Source organism: Chenopodium album, chromosome 19 (assembly GCF_948465745.1).
Source record: "Chenopodium album chromosome 19, dcCheAlbu1.1, whole genome shotgun sequence".
Lineage (NCBI taxonomy): Eukaryota > Viridiplantae > Streptophyta > Magnoliopsida > Caryophyllales > Amaranthaceae > Chenopodium > Chenopodium album.
Window position 1 is genome coordinate 5649824 of NC_137852.1, and position 18829 is coordinate 5668652.

Below are 18829 nucleotides of genomic sequence, written 5' to 3' on the forward strand. Positions count from 1 at the left end.
ACTGAAATTATTTTTACTGAACTGAAATTATTTTTACTGAACTGAACTTAATTTTACTGAACTGAAATTATTTTTACTGAACTGAAATTATTTTTACTGATTTTCTATTATAATTCTTCTTTAAGAAAACTGAATTTTACTGAACTGAACTTATTTTTACTGAACTGAAATTATTTTTACTGAACTGAAATTAATTTTACTGAACTGAAATTATTTTTACTTAATATTATTTTTTTAAGGTGAAGAGAACAGGGTCTAACTACAAAGAATACTTTATGGACTTATGGTAACAATAAACCAAAATATTTTCTTAAATATCACACAATTATTTGTTTCCTTTGGACCTTGGAAACAAATCAACAATCATATATTTCCTTCATTAATCATATATTTAGTTTAAAATAAAATAAACTAAACTAAATAAGAGTAAAACGTTTAATTTTTAACACAAGACCATAAAAGTAGGCCCCCAAATTAACGCTCTTTCCTTAACTCTCAACCCCCCCCCCCCCCCCCCCCCCCCCCCCCCCCCCCCCCCCCCCCCCCAAAAAATTAAAAACCTTCAATTAAGGAGAATTCACATATCAAAAACCACGTGCCCCTCACGTTCTTCTCGCATCAATATTTATTTTTTCTGAAAACAAAAATTCCCTAAAAAAATCAATAATTCCATCAAAAAAATAAAATAAAAAATCAAACCTCTATAAATTTGAAAATTATATCATTCCAATTCATCCCAAACTCATTCTTTCTCTCTCTAACTTTCTCTCATCTCCCCTGTTTTTCCAACAATGTCGACCCCTGCAACTCCTCTGCTCAAAGATGAGCTCGACATTGTTATTCCGACAATCAGAAACCTTGATTTCCTCGAAATGTGGAGACCATTTTTCCAACCATATCATCTAATCATCGTACAAGATGGTGATCCGACAAAGAAGATTCATGTTCCTGATGGTTTTGATTATGAACTCTATAACAGAGATGACATTAACAGGATTTTAGGTCCTAAAGCTAATTGTATCTCTTTTAAGGATTCTGCTTGTCGTTGTTTTGGTTACATGGTTTCTAAGAAGAAGTATATCTACACCATTGATGATGATTGCTTTGTAAGTTCTTAAATTTTTTAAATTTTTGTTGTTTTTTTTATTTTATTTTTTTATTGATTGGTTGATTTTGTTATTTGGGTGTTGATTGATTTTTCTTTTTTTCATCCGGGGTTGTTGAATTTTGTTAGATCTTGTTGTTTTCTGGGGTTTGATTATGTATTTTTATGTTTTTGAATTATGGGTTTTGATCATGGATCTGGGGTTTTCAATTTCTATCTCTATAAAGTTGTGATTTTTATTATCTTTTGTTGATGTATTTTGATATATTGTAAATGGGTTTAGATTCAATTGTTATTAACTTATTTTGATAGTGTAATGTGAACTAGTAATGTGACAACAGAATTAATTGTAATTTGAACTAGTAATGTGACGAAATTAGGATGGAGTAATTGCTGAATTTGTGTAGTTAGTGAATTTTGCCATTGAACTGTTGAATGAGGTTAGTCTATTGTGATTTGATTTCTTTTTCATGGCAATTTTAATGAGCATATCATGATTTTAATGCTATTTTTTTTGCAAATAAATGACGCAATTATTAATTTTGAGCATTGATCTCTTTGATACCACTTGAAATTTGAATGAGATCTTTCTGCTTAGGTAACATTTGACTACAAAAAGTAACAACCTTTTGCTTTTCTCACAACATTATTAGTCTATTATCATGGGTCATAAAAGCCTCTAATCTTGCACCTTTTTAAATGGAAATGAAACAGATGGCATGTTATGCCTTAATTTCCTTTCCTTTTCAATTAAGATATCATTACAATTTCAATTGCAGTTATTGACATACCGCGAATTAGCCTATCACAGTGTGAGGGTCGCTAACTGGTTCAATGTATCATTTTCCATGAATAATGTTGCTTCTAATTGTTCACATTGTCTGTTCTATAACTGAGATATTTTTGAAACTCTTAGCTCTAATAAGGGGCAAAGGTGGTTGTATTATAACACTAATGAAGTTCATGTTTATTAGAGACTGATTTGATATAAATCATTTGAAACTGACAATGCTGATGCCGAAAATAGGATAGGAAGATTATGAGTCTATGGACAAACAGCTAATGATTCAGTATTAGGGATATGTTAACAAGTCTTAAATCTATGGATGACATGTGTATAATTAGAGATAATTCCGCGACAAAATCATGAATTGATCTTTGCATTTCTGTTTTTCATCTGATTTTTCTAGTAGGATTATGACACTAATATGTTTAATTTTATGTGTTTTGACGTACTTTAGTTGACTGATGCTACCTGCTAAACCATGTGCAGCTTTCTTTATTATAGATTGTTTATAATTATCTCTAAATCTGTGATTCGATTGTGGTGACCTGTGATTCTTGTCTGTCAAAAGACCCGAATCCTTTGATCTGCTAATTCCTTTACATATTACATTATTGGTGATGCTATGCTGTTTTTCTTAGAAGTAAATAATAAATTCTTTGTCTAATGTACCTCGAATCTATCCTTTTGGCGTATAGGTTGCCAAGGACCCATCCGGCAATGATATCAATGCTCTCGAGCAGCACATTAGGAACCTTCTGTGCCCATCAACACCATACTTCTTCAACACTTTGTATGACCCATTCCGTGATGGTGCTGACTTTGTCCGTGGATACCCCTTCAGCCTGCGCGAGGGTGTTCCTACTGCTGTTTCCCATGGTCTCTGGCTCAACATCCCTGATTATGACGCACCCACTCAACTTGTCAAGCCCCTTGAGAGGAACAAGAGGTGACTTCCTAGTGCACCCATGTTCCAAAATTTTAATGTTTTACTCAACTGAAATTTTTTTGCTGATTAAATCATTGGTTATGTATGCTGTCTCAGGTATGTGGACACAGTTTTGACTATCCCTAAGGGCACATTGTTTCCCATGTGTGGTATGAACTTGGCTTTTGACCGTGAGCTCATCGGCCCTGCCATGTACTTTGGACTCATGGGTGATGGTCAGCCTATTGGACGTTATGATGATATGTGGGCTGGATGGTGCACAAAGGTATTTTATTCTCCCTGTTGTCTCACACACACACATGAATTTCTAATATGCACCATTGTCCTTCAGGTGCTCTTTCGAAAAAAATTGATTTTTTCGACAATTACTCATTATATAAAATCATCAAAAAAAAAAAAAAAAAAAAAAAGAACTAGTGTATCAAAACAAATTTCAGATGTTTCCCATGGAATGTAAGTCAGTCTCTTTCAATTGCTAATGACAATGTATCTTCGGTTTATGGTTTTCCTAGGTCATCTGTGATCACTTGGGATTGGGAGTGAAAACCGGACTTCCCTACATCTACCACAGCAAGGCTAGCAACCCGTTCACCAACTTGAGGAAGGAGTACAAGGGCATTTTCTGGCAAGAAGAGATCATCCCCTTCTTCCAATCTGCCGTGATTCCTAAGGAATGCACCACTGTTCAGCAATGCTACAAGGAGCTTGCTACTCAGGTCAAGGATAAGCTAGCCAAGATAGACCCCTACTTTGAGAAGCTTTCCGATGCTATAGTCACCTGGATCGATGCATGGGACGAGCTCAACCCAGCTGAGACCAAGTTGGCTAATGGCGATGCCAAGTAGATCAACTAACAACTATTCAGATTATACATCATTCTCCTATTTTCCAAAACTCTATTTTTAAGCATCTGTTTTCTGACTTGAGGTCGGAGTTAGGGGTAATTTATATAGGTTAGCAGAGCTGCTCTTATATTCTGCATTTACTTTCAGCAAATTTTTCTTTTGACGTCAGGCTTATGCTATTCAGGACTGATAATATAGAGGTATTACATTGGCTATCTGCAGGCCATGAGCTTTTAGATCAATAAAATTTTGAGTTTTCTTTTACTTCATATCGCCTTCTAGCTTGTGGTCTTGTGGATCTTTGTTCTGTTATGTTTTATAGACTCGCTTATACTGTGATGAAATTGATGGGTAAGCATGCCTTCTTAGCTGCATACTTATGTAGCAAAAACCGAACTTGACTCCAAATCAGAGTCTCTCCATGAAACCACAGTACTAAGAAAAGCCAACTATCCCTACGAACAAAAGACCACAAAACACCGAAAACACTCAATCGAAAAAAAAAAAAAAAAAATCGTCTAATATTAAGTATTAACTATTAGATGTAAAGAACAAAGGACATAAGCCAAATCACGCTGTTAAAGAGTATTATTGGAAGAAGGTAATATGACTGATTTGCATGTCTAATACTACGTTCCTAATTTCTTGATCCCTGAATGTAATTCGATCTCTTGTCTAAATTATGGTTGAATACTTGGGGAAAAACAGGGAGAGACAACAATGTCGAAATTTCTCAAAGATCAATCAATATAAAGAAATCGAGTTAATAACAAAGAATCATATAATTGTAGTCACAAAATTGCCAAATATTAGAAAGCAAACAATAACTGAATTACATATAGATGTAAAAAATCTAGAACATAGGCCAAACTCAAAAATGGCACATGATAGAACCCTAATTAAGAAAACAAAATGCTTTCCCAACACAGGATGGCTTCATACTGTTGGACTTCCCATCAGTCCCATTATCATGAATCAGAGGTATGATTGTCGATCTTTTGACGCTTAGCATCAGACTCTTCACCTTCTTCTTCGTCGTGGTTTGCAGAACCGTTGATGGCCTCTGGACCCATAAGAGATACGTGTTTGCTGGTAATCTGGCGGCCTCCCCGGACTTTAGGCCCCCAATACCTTTCTGGATTCGGAAGAAAACGAGCAACTTTCTTCGCTTGTGCCTTGCTAAGAGAGGCAACTGCTCGGGTAAAGTTTGCCTAGCAGAAGATCCAACACAACATGAGATTGTTTATATTAGAGAGAAAAAAAAAAAAAAAAAAAAAAAAAAAAAAAAAAAGAAAAAAAAAAATCATTTGAAATAATGCAAATTACATGGGACTTTCATGGTTACAAAAAGACCAAAATAGTGAACTTCGAGGATGGAAGTGAATGTGGCCTATAATTTTGAAAAAGAGGGCATGATATATAGTATGAGATGGAGACGGCCAAGGGGAGGGTAGTTACCTGAATTTCTGGTTCCTTGGAGAGTATCACAGTTCCTGATTGATCGGCAGGTTGCGGTTTTACTGGATGGTTTTTCACCTACAGCAGAAAAATGTTAATTCAGTGCACAACTTAATACAAATTAAGGAATCTTGCTCTGTGGAGTATATACCAAGTTCAAATACATACTAACATAAGCCATCAATAGTCCAATACAATATGTCAGACATGTAGGTCAAATAATTACCCAGCAGCGCATGATGTCCCAAATGACACTCATAGGAGCATCTGTTTTTAGACCCAGAGGACTTGCATGAGTTCCTGATATGCGATAACCGGCATTTAGTACAGCTGATCTGAATATAACAGCCGCCGGAGATGTGCACTTCAATGTTCCGCAAAGGTTATGCAAGCACAAAAACAATGGAACATCTGGCAGCTCCTGCACGACAGGTCAAATTATAAGTAAGCTATGAAATGATTCATCACTGTTCATGCGTTAACATATGTACAGAGATTCTGCTTCTTTAACGAGATAACGATAATTAAATCCTTGAGAAAAAATAATACCTCTGAAACAGTTGTCAGGACTGCAACGATTTTATCATAAGCAGGATAACGATCCTTCATAGCTTTCACATCTGATAGTATAGAGGTCACCCACTCTTGATCATGTATAGGAGCTGACCAAATAGGCCCACCCATGTTAAATCTCTTGCCACAATCAGAGCATTCTTGTGGGACTGCAGGACCATAGCCAGGATAGTATTTCATATTGTTGTTCTACAAAAATAAAAGTAAATATTAAACAAACTGGTAATTACGAAAGAAGAAAAAGACATATACTTCGTATAAAATAATAGACAAATTATTCATAAGAAAAACATTACCTTGGAGACAGATCTCCCCAGAGGCTGTAAATGGAAAGAATCACATCCAACACACTGGTAAACATATGATAGTTTAAGAGGAGTCTCCTTCATAATGCTTGCAGAACTGCATAATGTCAAGACACAAATTTGAGGAAGCAGCAACTAAATAATGTGAAAATCCAAACAATAACAGCAAAAATTTAGTAGCATGGTGTGCTCTGAAAATTAAAGCTGGTTGAGTAGGATAGGTCACCCACCTGTATATGCGAACAAATACTCGAATGTAAAAATCCATCCGTACAGAGAGTATGGGAACAATGTAGCGTTTATACCGGTTTGCATGGCTCTGCACAGTACAGTAAAAGGTTAACCCTAATGGCATATATATGGGAGATCTTAGAAGTAAGGACCATAATAATTCAAAAGTTTGTCAAATACAAAACATGAAATTTCGGAGGGAAAAACAAATACTTTGTACTTTGTGCTCTCCTAAATAAATATATTCTCCAAGCAGGGGAATACATATATTATACCAAATGGATAAATAAGCTTACTCGTATTTTGGATTACTCTCTTACAATCAAGAGAGTAGGTCTGAGAAAGTGCTCCAGAATTAATACAAACTAGCAAAACCATTAAATTACCTAGATCTCCACAATTACATACATTAAGATAGGTCACGGAATCTGAAATCCAGAGATCACAGAAAGTTGCTGATCACAGGCCATTCACCCCTCTCAAGGTTTTCCATCTTCAATAATGCTTTAACAATTGCTATTTGGTGATTTTTCAACTTTTGATCACAACTTACTACATAAAATTTTCATTAAACTGTATCGTACTACTGTAGTTTTGGAATAATAGATGAGTCAATGGCATTTCAGTATGGCATTTAATAGAAGCAGTGTCTCCCTTATTGCATACATATGAACACCTTATTTTGGCCTACGTAAGAGCCTCATAAAAGGCACTTTGTTACTGTATGGAATAATAAGATCATCACCTAGAGATCTAGACATAAACTATGGAGCAACAGTAAAAAAAAAAAATAGGCTTCTTCAGGCCCCACAATCAACAAAACATTTACTACCTCCGTTAACAGTTATTTGCAACGAAAGGGACATGTGCGGACTCCTAGGCAAAAGTTTTAAAACATGATTATTGAAATATAAGGGTAGTACTTAAGTATTAATCTAATTTTTAAAAAACCACAATTAACCAAAATCAATAAACCACCAAACTCGAAACCCAAATTCACCACCACCACTGAAACCCAGAACCCACCAAAAACCACCACCACCGAAACCCAGAACCCGCCGAAAACCACCACCACCGACACCCAGAACCCACCGAAAACCACCACCAACAAACCTACTGAAACAACCACCACCGAATACCACCAACACCCAGAAAACCACCATCAAAACCCATTGAAAACCACCAAAATCCACTAAATACCACCACTGAAAACCACCACTATAACCTATCGAAAACAACCACCAAACCCACTGAAAACAACCACCAAAACCACGAAATCCTCAATCGAACCACCCCCTTCCCCCCACGAATTGAATTAATCCCAACCACCACCACCACGAATTGAATTAATCCCAACTACCACCATAAAACCCAACACCTCCTAGACCACCCACAACACCCACGAAACCTTGAACACCACCTAGACCCTCGACACTTAGATCCACCCACGAAACCCACAAAACCTTGACCACCATATCCACGATACTCGTGCCGCCCAAAACCACCTCCAATTTTAGATCTCCATGGAAGATGGGGATGATGAAGGAGGAGTGAGATTTTGATGGTGGAGGAGAGAGATTTTGATGATGAAGGAGGAAAGAGAAATTTTGTTGATGAACCACGAAGGGGGAGTGAGATTTTGATGAATATGATGATGAATGAGGAGTGAGAAATGTGATGAACTAGATGAATGTTGAGAGGTTTGGTTTTTTTACAGATTTGATTTTTTTTCTTTAGAAGATTAGATGATTTAAGTTAGGGTTATAATAGAGTATAGTTAGTGAAATAATTAAAGGAGTAAGTTGGTTAAGTGAGGGCAGTTTGGTCATTTCAAACAAAAAAACTTACCAAAATAGGAAAAAAAATCAGTTTGTTGCACATAATAGATAGCACCTGTTTTTGGCAAATGTTGCACATAACTGTTAACGGAGGTAGTAATTACACAGTTCTTGAATCATCGATTAAATTGATAGCAATGCAGGGTTGATTATCAATACAGAAACAAAAGTAATTCATGCCAAGCAATTGAAAAACAATCAGTTAATTAAGTGGCTACTCAAAGTTGGAAATGTAGGCAAAAATTGAGTACCAAGAGAGGGTTCAGACTTCAGACTACAAAATTAAGTACCTCAATGCTAGCCAGCAAAATCCTCAAAGCCATTTCATGACAGTACTTAGCTTTCAATGGAATTGAATTATACCTGTTTGAAATTTTGAATTATTCACCAATCACCAGTCAGGAACACAACATATAATCTATAAGCAGGAATGGGAACTCATCAAATTAGGGTTTGATAGAGAAAAATACATACTTTGAATAGCAAACCTCCGCATTACCCCCACACAATACTGCCATGTCTGTGGCTGTGCACATTAGCATGCCTCCATCAACAACAGACTGAATGGCAGAGTCCAAGAACACAGACGGTGAACCATAAGGATCAAGATCAACCTGGAAGCAAATCAATATAGCTAATTAGTACATTCCCTAAAAAAAAGATAATAAAAAAAGCAAATAAAAAGAAAATAGCACTTCTTCAGCTACCAAGTCAAAAGAACAAAAGTAAATTTTCAATAAATTTTCTTTAGAAGGTCGAGACAATGAAATTTTTAAAGCAAATCCAACAAGATCTCTGAGAACGATTAATTTTAGCAAACTAAGACAACAAATATTGAATGAGAGCATAGCTCTCTTTTCTATCCATTCATGAACATTTAGATACAATTCAGCAATTGTGCTAATGATTGTACTAACATAGAGTATCAAAAGTTTCAAAACAATAGCAGAACTCCAAAATTTCAGATATCAAGCAGGACTAGAGATAGATTCATAAGATGAAACCATACCACTTCAAATTCTTTAGGATGAGTAAGCATATAAACCCGAGCATCAGCAAAGTTAGATTCCACCTTTGAACTTGCCACTGAACCATTAAATTTTATATTTCTCTGGCATGCTTCAACAGAAGCTGCATAAATTTGGTAAATTCTATCAGTAAGACAGCACTCTCATGCAAAATATAAAAATCATATAAATCTTAAGCGAATTCTGCCTCCAATTCAAAGTAGGTCAATATTTGAACAATAATTCATTTGACAATTTTGCAATAAACTATATTGCAGATATATCTTATTCAGTTTTTAAATAGGATTACCTTTCAAATCGGGAAAAAGTGGCATTTGACCATAAAACCAACAATGGCCAAATATTAAGAAACAGAGAAGAGATTATCCATTATATGAAACTCCAACAGCACGTCCATCAATCAATGGCAACCCACTAACAAATCATAAAAGAAACTAGCCATGTACAAAACTAGAACAAATCATTCACAGAGTATCAGAGCTAACTCTGAAAATCAATCTTAAAAGAAAGTTACCTATATCGTTGTCCAAGGCAACAATTTGACCAAGTCCCTCAACTTCCCGAGCATACCTAAGAGCTCTTAAACCAGAGGCAGACAAAGCCTGCAGAGTTGGGCATAAAAAAGATTCATCTCAAGCACAAGTATAATGATGCATGTTGCAAAATATTAACATCAGCCACTTTCAGCATCTTCAACAATTAGACAAAACAACAAAAGCAAATCAAAAGCTGATACCTCAAGAACTCTTGGTGGCTTTAGTTCCCGCTGAAACTTGCCTACCACGGTTTTGCTTGGTTCTGCTACAGTTCCACAAGAAGCATCCTCAGGCTTTCCATCAGTAGCAACATTATTATCATGAACTCCATTAGATGTATGGGAATCATCCTTTGATTCTACTGGTCCATTCTCAGAAGCTGGGGCATCAGTTTTTTCTTCAGATCTTTTAGGTGCCCCCTTTGCCTTCTTTGACAGATATGCTTCATGCTCTTGTTTACGTTTGTCTATATATGTTCTCAGGACTGCAATAGATATGTCCCTATTGTTAACCTGATTAAACGAAAAGACAGGATATCAAGTTAGAATCATGAGAATATATCAGTCATAATGAAAACTGATCCACCAAAAACTAACTTTAGTCACTTTATATTCCGTAGTGCCAGACAAATTGAAGACCGTCTCATAATATGCTGTAAAAATATTAGTTCTAACAAAATCTCATCATCACCCCCAGCTAGTTTTTAGTCTTAGAATCAAATCGAGAAGCAAAATCACCCAAAAAAACTCCATTCATCTCCTCATTCCGCGATTTGTATAGCTTATCACTCTTATATCCCCCATTTTATCACGGAATAAAAGATAAAGCTAGCAAGATCAATTACCAATAAAACCTTAGGATTGCAAGTTTGCAACAGCTTAATCTACACCAATCCACAATCCTTCAGCTCAAATGAGCACAAACCAATTAGTATGTTTGCTAGGGTACTTAAATAAAGCAATGTGGTAATAACAACTAATTGATAACTCTCTCCTCTCTCTCTCCTCCTTTCTCTCTCCAAAACCCTAGCCTCCATTGTTGAATTTTAAAGGGGCTTCCATCGATTTTAATCGGTGGAAAGCCCCAATATATCCTTGTTTCTTTATTGTTTTTTTTTAGGTTTATAATAATGCTTCCTCCCAAAGGAGGAACTTTTCTCCCTCGAAAGAAAGGGTTTCCGATCTCCTTCGAAAGACAAGGGTTTTTCGACCTCCTTCGAAAAACAAGGTTTATCTCCTCTTTTCGAGGGAGAAATTTCTTAGGTTTGATTCCATGGTAGCAGATCTAATGGATTGTCGTGAAATTATTTCGTTGGTGAAAAAGTTATCAAGTTTTCGAATACGGACAGATGAATCAGAAGGAAAACATCCTCACGGCTACAAAGGATCGTCAGATTGTCTCTCCAACAAGGCTGTAACTTTCAGCGATATAAGCGAGAGATGCTCCGCAGTGCAAGATCTACTCGACGATCGTAGTTTTTATGAAGGAAAATTCTATTTGATTCAATATCTTATGTATTTGTTAACATCGAATCTCTATTGTAGATGTCGTATGACTTTTAATTAATGAAATATTTTTGCTATTCAAAAAAAAAAAAAATAAAGCAATGTGGCCCTACTAAAATAAATGCACTAATGCATTAACACTTCCTCCACAAAACTTCATACAAAACGAGGTAACCTCACTAAATTAAACAAGCCAACATACAAGATCAAAGGTTAAATCTTTGCCCTAATCAGCAAACATTAATCTATTCCAATTGCAAATCAAAAATTACAATAATCAACAACACTATATTCATACAAACCAATGCATCAAAGAACAACAAAAAAGGCAGATAATCATTTCACCAAAAATAACCCAATGAGCAAAATCACAAAACCCCAATTCAAATTTAATAATATTAAACCAATTAACATAAACCCCAGATGAAAATCAACATAAACTAATTAAAAAAATCACCTGGGTTTTATTAAAGAACACTTGATTACCCTTATGCATAAGAATCTCAGCCTCTCCTTCTTTAACAACAACATAATCATTGACATCAATTGAATTAGAGTTACCCTTATGTTGCTCATCTTCAACTGACCCATCTTTAGAACCACCCATCTCCTCAAATCCCACAAATTTTTCTTCCCGCTGATTTTTGCTGTCCTTAAAAATCGAAGAAAGGGTAGATATCAATTGAAGATTTGGTGATTTCTGGGCAGTTTTGAAGTGCAGAAGAAGTGGGAGAAGTGGGAGAGTAAGAAAGGGTAGTTTTTGTGCGAAATTAAATACAGGGAGCAACGACGAGTGCATAACATAGAGTCAAATTAGCCGACTTTTATATATGTTCGGCTGCAAAACCCTATCTCCATGATTTTCAAAGTTTAAACTATAGTGTGCACTTTTTAGTTTGTATAACCAGTGTGTCACCCGTGCGTTGTCCCGGGATGTTACTTTGAGTAATTTCTTTTCGTTTTTTTTTAAATAAAGTATTTGAAATATTACTAATTTGGAATGTAATGTTGAATATTGAAGAGAACATAAAGAATAATATGTGTCTCTTTGTTTTTGAGTTTGGATCGATGCAATTTTGTATTCTGCATTTAAATAAATTTATGTGGAAGAATAGAACATAAATAATTGGTAGTTAAGATGGTAAGGCATTTGATGTTTCCTTTTTTTTTTTTTTTTTTTTTTTTTGAATAAACTTGACACACATGCTAATATCACCTTAAATATGTAATTTGAAATTAGTAATACACACATGTTAGGGTAGCTTTTAGTGGTGAAGGTAGTTTTTGTAAAAAGTTAGAAATATTAGCTTTTGAAATTAGAGGTAGCTTTTGAAAATTTAATCTATAGTGTTAAATATAAAATATTGATTTTAATATGTAACAGATAGTCAACCGCTACTTTACCGAACACTCATACCTAAATTATCTATCTTCACAGCTGACAGCTTGTTGACAGCTAAAAGCTACCTTCACATCTACATTTTACCGAACACGCCCTTAATGTGCCAATTATTCTAGAACGAAGGGAGTAGTTGAGTTACCTGAGTTAAAAAATAATTGTAGTCTGACTCCGTGGTACTTACATTATATTGGGGTTATGTGAGAAATGTCATAGGAGGGAAAAAAAGTTTTTATTTTTTATTTTTTTTTTGAGTTATTCTTTTGAAAAAGTTTAACTATTGTTTAAGCTTGTTTTCTTCATATTTATTGAATTTGAATTCTATTTATTGATTTTTTTTTTTGGGTGCTAATTTCTACTTCATATTTAAATTGTCGTCTAAAATTTTTGAATTTTAATATATAAAATTAATTTTTGCCAATAACTTACGGTTATTGATTTACCCTCAAAAAATTATATGTCACGGTACTTGCTAGTTGCAACACATTATAATCGGAAAGTTTTTTTTGGTTTAAACTACTACCTCCGTTCGTGAAATTTCGACTCACTTACTATTTATGTAGTCAAATTAAAATAATTTTGACCCATTTTATGATTTATACAATCAAAATAAATTGACAAAGGTTGAATTGATCTTATTAGATACTCCTTATGATACACTTTTCAAACATCAATTTTATAAAAATTTTACTTATACATAGTCGAAGTTATTTAATGGCAAAAAATATTCATTGGAGACCATGCATATCAACTGCATATGCAAAGTGAGTCGAACTTTTAGGAACGGATGGAGTATTAATATTGTACACTTGTACTATCACCCTTGTTTAAAGCGTCTGCTCCACTTAATTTAACTATACTTCTTATAATCTCTCCGTCTAAGGTGTGTTAAAATGCTGTGAAAAATGTGTTTTTTTTTTTTTTTTTGCTTCTTTTATTTTTTGGTGAGCTTTTTTGCTTCTTTTATAGATAATGGGATATGTGTTTTTTGAAAGTGAAAAGAACAAGGTTATTTGGGCAATCCGATCAAATTATTTTTTGCAATTGTTCCAGACAAAAGGTAGCCCAACTGCTACATTACTATTCCATTGAGCCCAATCCAATGGGCCAAGTTGTTTAGGACCTTTTAAATTAGGCCGATATGTATTTTTTACAGATTAATTCAACAATGCCCACATTAAGAATCCATTGGGTTGTTTGGGCCGTTTTTGCGAGGTTCCATCCTTTCAATTTTCAAAATCACTAATCAGGCAAAATGCCCAAGTGGGGTCGTGGGGTTAAGCACTGGCTGTTAGCCTGTTACTGTACTAAAATTAACAGACCTTTTTTTCTTCTTCTTCTTTTTTTATTTATTTTTTTTTTTTTTATTTTTTTTTTTATTATTATTATTAATTTTTTTTTTATGTGTGTATGTGTGTGTGTGTGAAGAGAATGATTTGAACTTTTGAAGTAATCATATCTTAGATAAACTGTACAAGATTTATCCAAAAAAAAAAAAAATAGACAATATTTACAAGAAGAAAATTTCAAGTTCAAAAGATCTATAATAATTGAGTTGCGCTAGTTAAACTGTAAAAGTCAATGATTTTACATAAAATTATACTCCTTGGTTCTTCCATCACAAATTAGTTAAAATAGTAATTTTCAAAACAATTGTCTTATCAAAACTTAATAAGTCAAGCTCAATCATATCTTTAAGTTAAAAGAGAGCTAAAAAAAAAAAAAGCGAATAGTGGTTGTAACTAAATTAAGACTTTGTATTTTGTGATGTACTCCGTATATAACAAACTTAATACCCTACATCCTTTTCATTCGTATTATTTAGAAAGAACTTGTCCACATGTTGAGTAACAATTGTAATATGTTTCAATTTTAGGTTAAATTACATGAGAAGTGAGAATAGAAATGAACTACTTAAATCGAGATGAGACATGATTAAAACAAGAAGTTAAAGATGCTAAGACGGGTTATTATTACTTTATTTGATTATAGTTTAATAAACAATACCTTTATTAATGCAAACCGCATTAGTATTTTTCTACACCAATATGATAGATATCGTGTCCTTGTGGTAACAAAACCCTTAACGATTGGAATAGCTTGGAAGTTGTAACCTAACATGGCCACACCCTATGTATTGACCTTGACCTAATATTGAAAGTCAACAATTTTATTTATTTATTTTTTTTTTTGAAAAATATTGGAAGTCAATATCATGCAAGCAGTAACATACTCTTTTAACAAAGATCCCATTTGATTCATGTTAAACGCGGGCCTAGGCCACACCCGTCAACCAAGAGAGAGAGTTCACTTCACAAGTCCAAGAAGGTTCCATCCCAAAACCATATGGCAATAGGAGGAGTAGCCCCTTAGCCTTATAAAGTGTTTAATTCTCTATTCTTCAACCAATGTGAGACACTTACATGTGATGACACTTGAGAGGTTTATTCTTCAACAATTCAAAATCTAGGCAATTAATTTACGTGATAAATCAATTAAAATCATATATAGTAAATAATAAATCAGTGACATAGCTTTCAAAGTTAAGAGTTTAATTAAATCTATGATCATAGTTTATTATGTCGGTATTAGAGAAATCCCTTTCGAAGAAATCTATGAACAATCATACCTAACATATTTTTGCTGAGGATTCTAAGTATATGCTTCAAAATCAACAATTGACTAGACCTACCACACACGCACATCTTATTGCCAAGGGTAAAAGGACTAGAAAATGATAGTTAAAAAGCTAATCTATCAAAGACAAATCACATTTTATATTATAACCTATGATTTAGCTTAATGTTTGTCAAATTAAAGACAAATAACCTATGATTAGCATATCGATCGCTTCGTGTACGTAGCCCACAAGTTTTATTTTAATACAAAATTAGCAAATGTAATCAAACAATTAATCGTTGTCAAATTGCTCTTGATTATGCTGATGATGCAGCATTAGCTGTAATCCACAAGTTTAATTTGTATGATCAGTATGAGTATATTAAGTGAATGTCTCCTAGTTTTTGTAAGCTTTTTTAAAAGGTTGTGTTGGAATTTAGATTCGAGGTTTGTTTTATATCTTGTACTTGGTGTGATGGCTTTTTTTATGTTGCACAAAATGAAAAGAAAGATGTTAAGTCGATATGCCCTATTTTACATTTCTTTATGTTTCGTATTTGGTATATTTTTAAAATCTCATGGGGGTTTGCCTTAACATTATTGGTTTTATACTCTATTACTCTATCATTTTAAGTGAAACATAACTTAATTTTATTCGGTTGTTGTCTGATTGGGACGAAGATTGATTTATTGGGTGGAAGCAAGGGTTTTGTTTATGTGTTTTTCGAATTATTGTTCATGAAAGATTTTTTTTCTTATATGTGGTGAAAGTTATTGTGGGAAATTGAGGTAATATGATAATTGACGGTTGTCAATATAACGGTACTTTGGGTGAAAAGGCAATACAAAAATATTCAAAACTACCTTACAACAATATATAGTAAACAATGAAGTGTAATAATCACATTTTACCCACCAAATTATTCATTATTCCATGTTAAAATCAAAAGTGGTACTCTTTAGTCTTTACACAATGAGAATAATAGTGCTTTTATTCTATGTGCTTGGCCCTCATCAATAATGTTACATTTTAGAGTTGGCATTTGTTGGGTAGAAAGTAAAATTGACTCACTAATTAGTTTGCCTTTTGTGGATAAACATAACTTTGGTTACAATGGAATAATATTTAGGGAAAAAGACATTTGAGGTTCCTTTTGAGTTCTTGGTTGTACTTCACTCCTTTTACATCACTATACCCTTTATTTGTTTTTGCTAAAAACGACAAGAAAATCATAAGAATGCGATGCAATCCAGTAGCATAAATTTATACAGATTTAATCTATTATAAAGCGTTCCTAGCATTTTAAAATGATAGTTTACCACATAAAATATTTTCTAAAAATAAGATTAATTTTAAACACTGGTCTCTTTTTTTTTTTTGACAACTTATATCGGTTCAATATAATTTTAACATCCATAATTTGGTTGATATTTAAGTACTTAACTTCTTTTTTTTTTTTTTTTTTTCTTTCTAATTTGAGGTTAAGCTACATATTGGATCAACATGGTGGTAACCAAAGCCCAAACAAACTGTAGTTATTTCAAGGATCTCGGCTGGTTCATGGGCCATAAGCTTGTACCCTGTCAAGGTCAGCGAAAGGAGCAGCCCAATAATTTAAAGACTCTTTGTATTGTTCAGATCATGTGGTCTGAATTTTGATTCTCCTTTTACTTCACCAATAAAAAAAAATAGAGAGTAACTTTTTAATAAATTTAATGTACAATAAATTATTGTTTTAAAATGATCAAAAGTTATTGAAAAACAAAAACTCTCATATGTTGTTGACCACACCGTGTGGCCAGTCATCATAGGGGTTACTTCATGTCTTCGTTAGTGTTATAAGGGTTACTTAGTCAATGTTACAAGGGATACTTCGTCAATGTTATAGGGGTTATCTAGTCAGTGATAAAGGGGTTAGTCATTCAATGTTATAGGAGTTACTTTATTATTCTTTTACAAGTGGTCCCACGGTGTGGCTAGTTGCATACTAGACGGGCTGCTTAAAACATGGATGTAAAGTATATATTATATAATTAGTCAAAACTACGTTGTTGACATGAGGATTCGAACCTAGGCATGCTTCCGAACTAAGGGTATCATTGTATCAACTTAGTTACACCACCTTCTCAAAAGTCAAAAGAGTAAATTACTTATAACATGAACTTACACTTACGTAACAGTGTAATGACACTATCCCCCATCGAATATCACTGTAAAATTCATCATCAAAGAGTAAATAATATAAATTAAAAATAACAGAAGCTTTGCATTCTCCAGGAGGAACTTTTCCTCCAAAAAAAAAAAAAAAAAAAAAAAAAAAAAAAAAGAAGAAGAAGAAGAAGAAGAACCACATTCCCAAATAAAAATTTAAAGAGATTATTCTTAATAGTTGCTTATGCCATGTTCATGTATAGTAGAATAGCACTCCCTGTCTCCCTTCATACTAAATTATTTGTCACTTAACTAATGTGAAAATGTTGATCTATCTCCAATTCCTTAAAAAATGCTAAAACATCATGAAGAGTAAATAAATTATTCATGTAATAATATACACGATATATGGTGCATGGGGAAGTACTGTATTAACTCTAACCTCGCTCTGTAACTCTGTTTGAATTTTGGTGCAAAAGAGGATTCATTTTCTGCAAAGAAAGAAACAATATTATTATTATCATCAACTAAACTTCTTTTGTAAGAAGATCAAATCTACTTGATCGGCATGAATCTTTCACTAATAAGTTAGTCCAACTACACAAATTAAATTAGGTTTTTATTAGAACAATGAAGGAAGGGTAAAAGAATTCCAACTCCGATCCCAAGAATTATTGCAATTAGTATGAATCAAATCCATAAGGTGAAACGCCTACCAAATACACTAATTACTACAAACTACGAAGTACTTGTTAATGAATGTAATGATTGTCAATTAAGTAGTATGCTAGATGATGGAAGCATACAATTATGTGGCAATGTACAACATAATGGAAGTAATAGGCCGGGTCATCTAGCTCTAACACGTTCACTAGTCACTATCTAAACAAAAAATATCATGCATTTTTATAAGATGAATGTATACAAATTTAACAGACATTATTATCCCCAAAATCATAACAAGGTCATCCATTGTTGTGTAAATATCTTTTTAAAATTTTCTTCTCTTTTATATGTAGATATCATATAAAATTCATCTTCTATGTACACATGTAGTTTGAATCTTTAATGTTCAATGAATGTGCATTCCATTACAGTGCAAAATTATAACGCAAAAATAGTGCGTATTATATGATTTAAAATTAAATGTACGAATGCAATTAATCTAAGTGATTAATGTATTATTCTCTCTTAGTTTAAGATATATACTATTCATCAATTTAAAAAAAAAAAACAAAAAAACAAAAAACTATAAGAGGTGTACAGACATACGTAATGCTCTAATATGACAATAATCAACTCTGTACAATTACACAGAATAGACAAATCTGTACATATATATGCGCTATCTGATAACTTGTAATGCGGCGTTAATTTGAATCATGATGTCCAAGATGTGAATTAAAAATGTAATCTATATCATCTAACTTTACAAATGTCTAATACATACACCCTCCAAAAGAAGAGTGAAGAGAAAGACAAAAGGGAAACTCTAGTTGCCC

The 18829-nt window shown here is 33.6% G+C and overlaps 2 protein-coding genes across 2 annotated transcripts; one reads left to right on the forward strand and one right to left on the reverse strand.

Moving 5' to 3' along the window:
* Positions 1-727: 727 nt before the first annotated feature.
* Positions 728-3952, forward strand: LOC145594468 (UDP-arabinopyranose mutase 1-like). Its single transcript, XM_081650773.1, has 4 exons — positions 728-1106; positions 2588-2838; positions 2935-3103; positions 3351-3952. Exons 1-4 carry the CDS (start codon positions 792-794, stop codon positions 3681-3683), a joined length of 1068 nt encoding a protein of 355 aa, XP_081506899.1. The 5' UTR covers positions 728-791; the 3' UTR covers positions 3684-3952.
* A 467-nt stretch (positions 3953-4419) lies between these two features.
* Positions 4420-11971, reverse strand: LOC145594469 (tRNA (guanine(26)-N(2))-dimethyltransferase 2-like). Its single transcript, XM_081650774.1, has 12 exons — positions 11615-11971; positions 9853-10164; positions 9631-9718; positions 9098-9219; positions 8563-8702; positions 8379-8451; positions 6250-6338; positions 6011-6116; positions 5691-5903; positions 5368-5562; positions 5142-5219; positions 4420-4894 (listed from the first exon to the last, which is right to left on the reverse strand). Exons 1-12 carry the CDS (start codon positions 11954-11956, stop codon positions 4652-4654), a joined length of 2001 nt encoding a protein of 666 aa, XP_081506900.1. The 5' UTR covers positions 11957-11971; the 3' UTR covers positions 4420-4651.
* Between the last annotated feature and the right edge of the window lie 6858 nt (positions 11972-18829).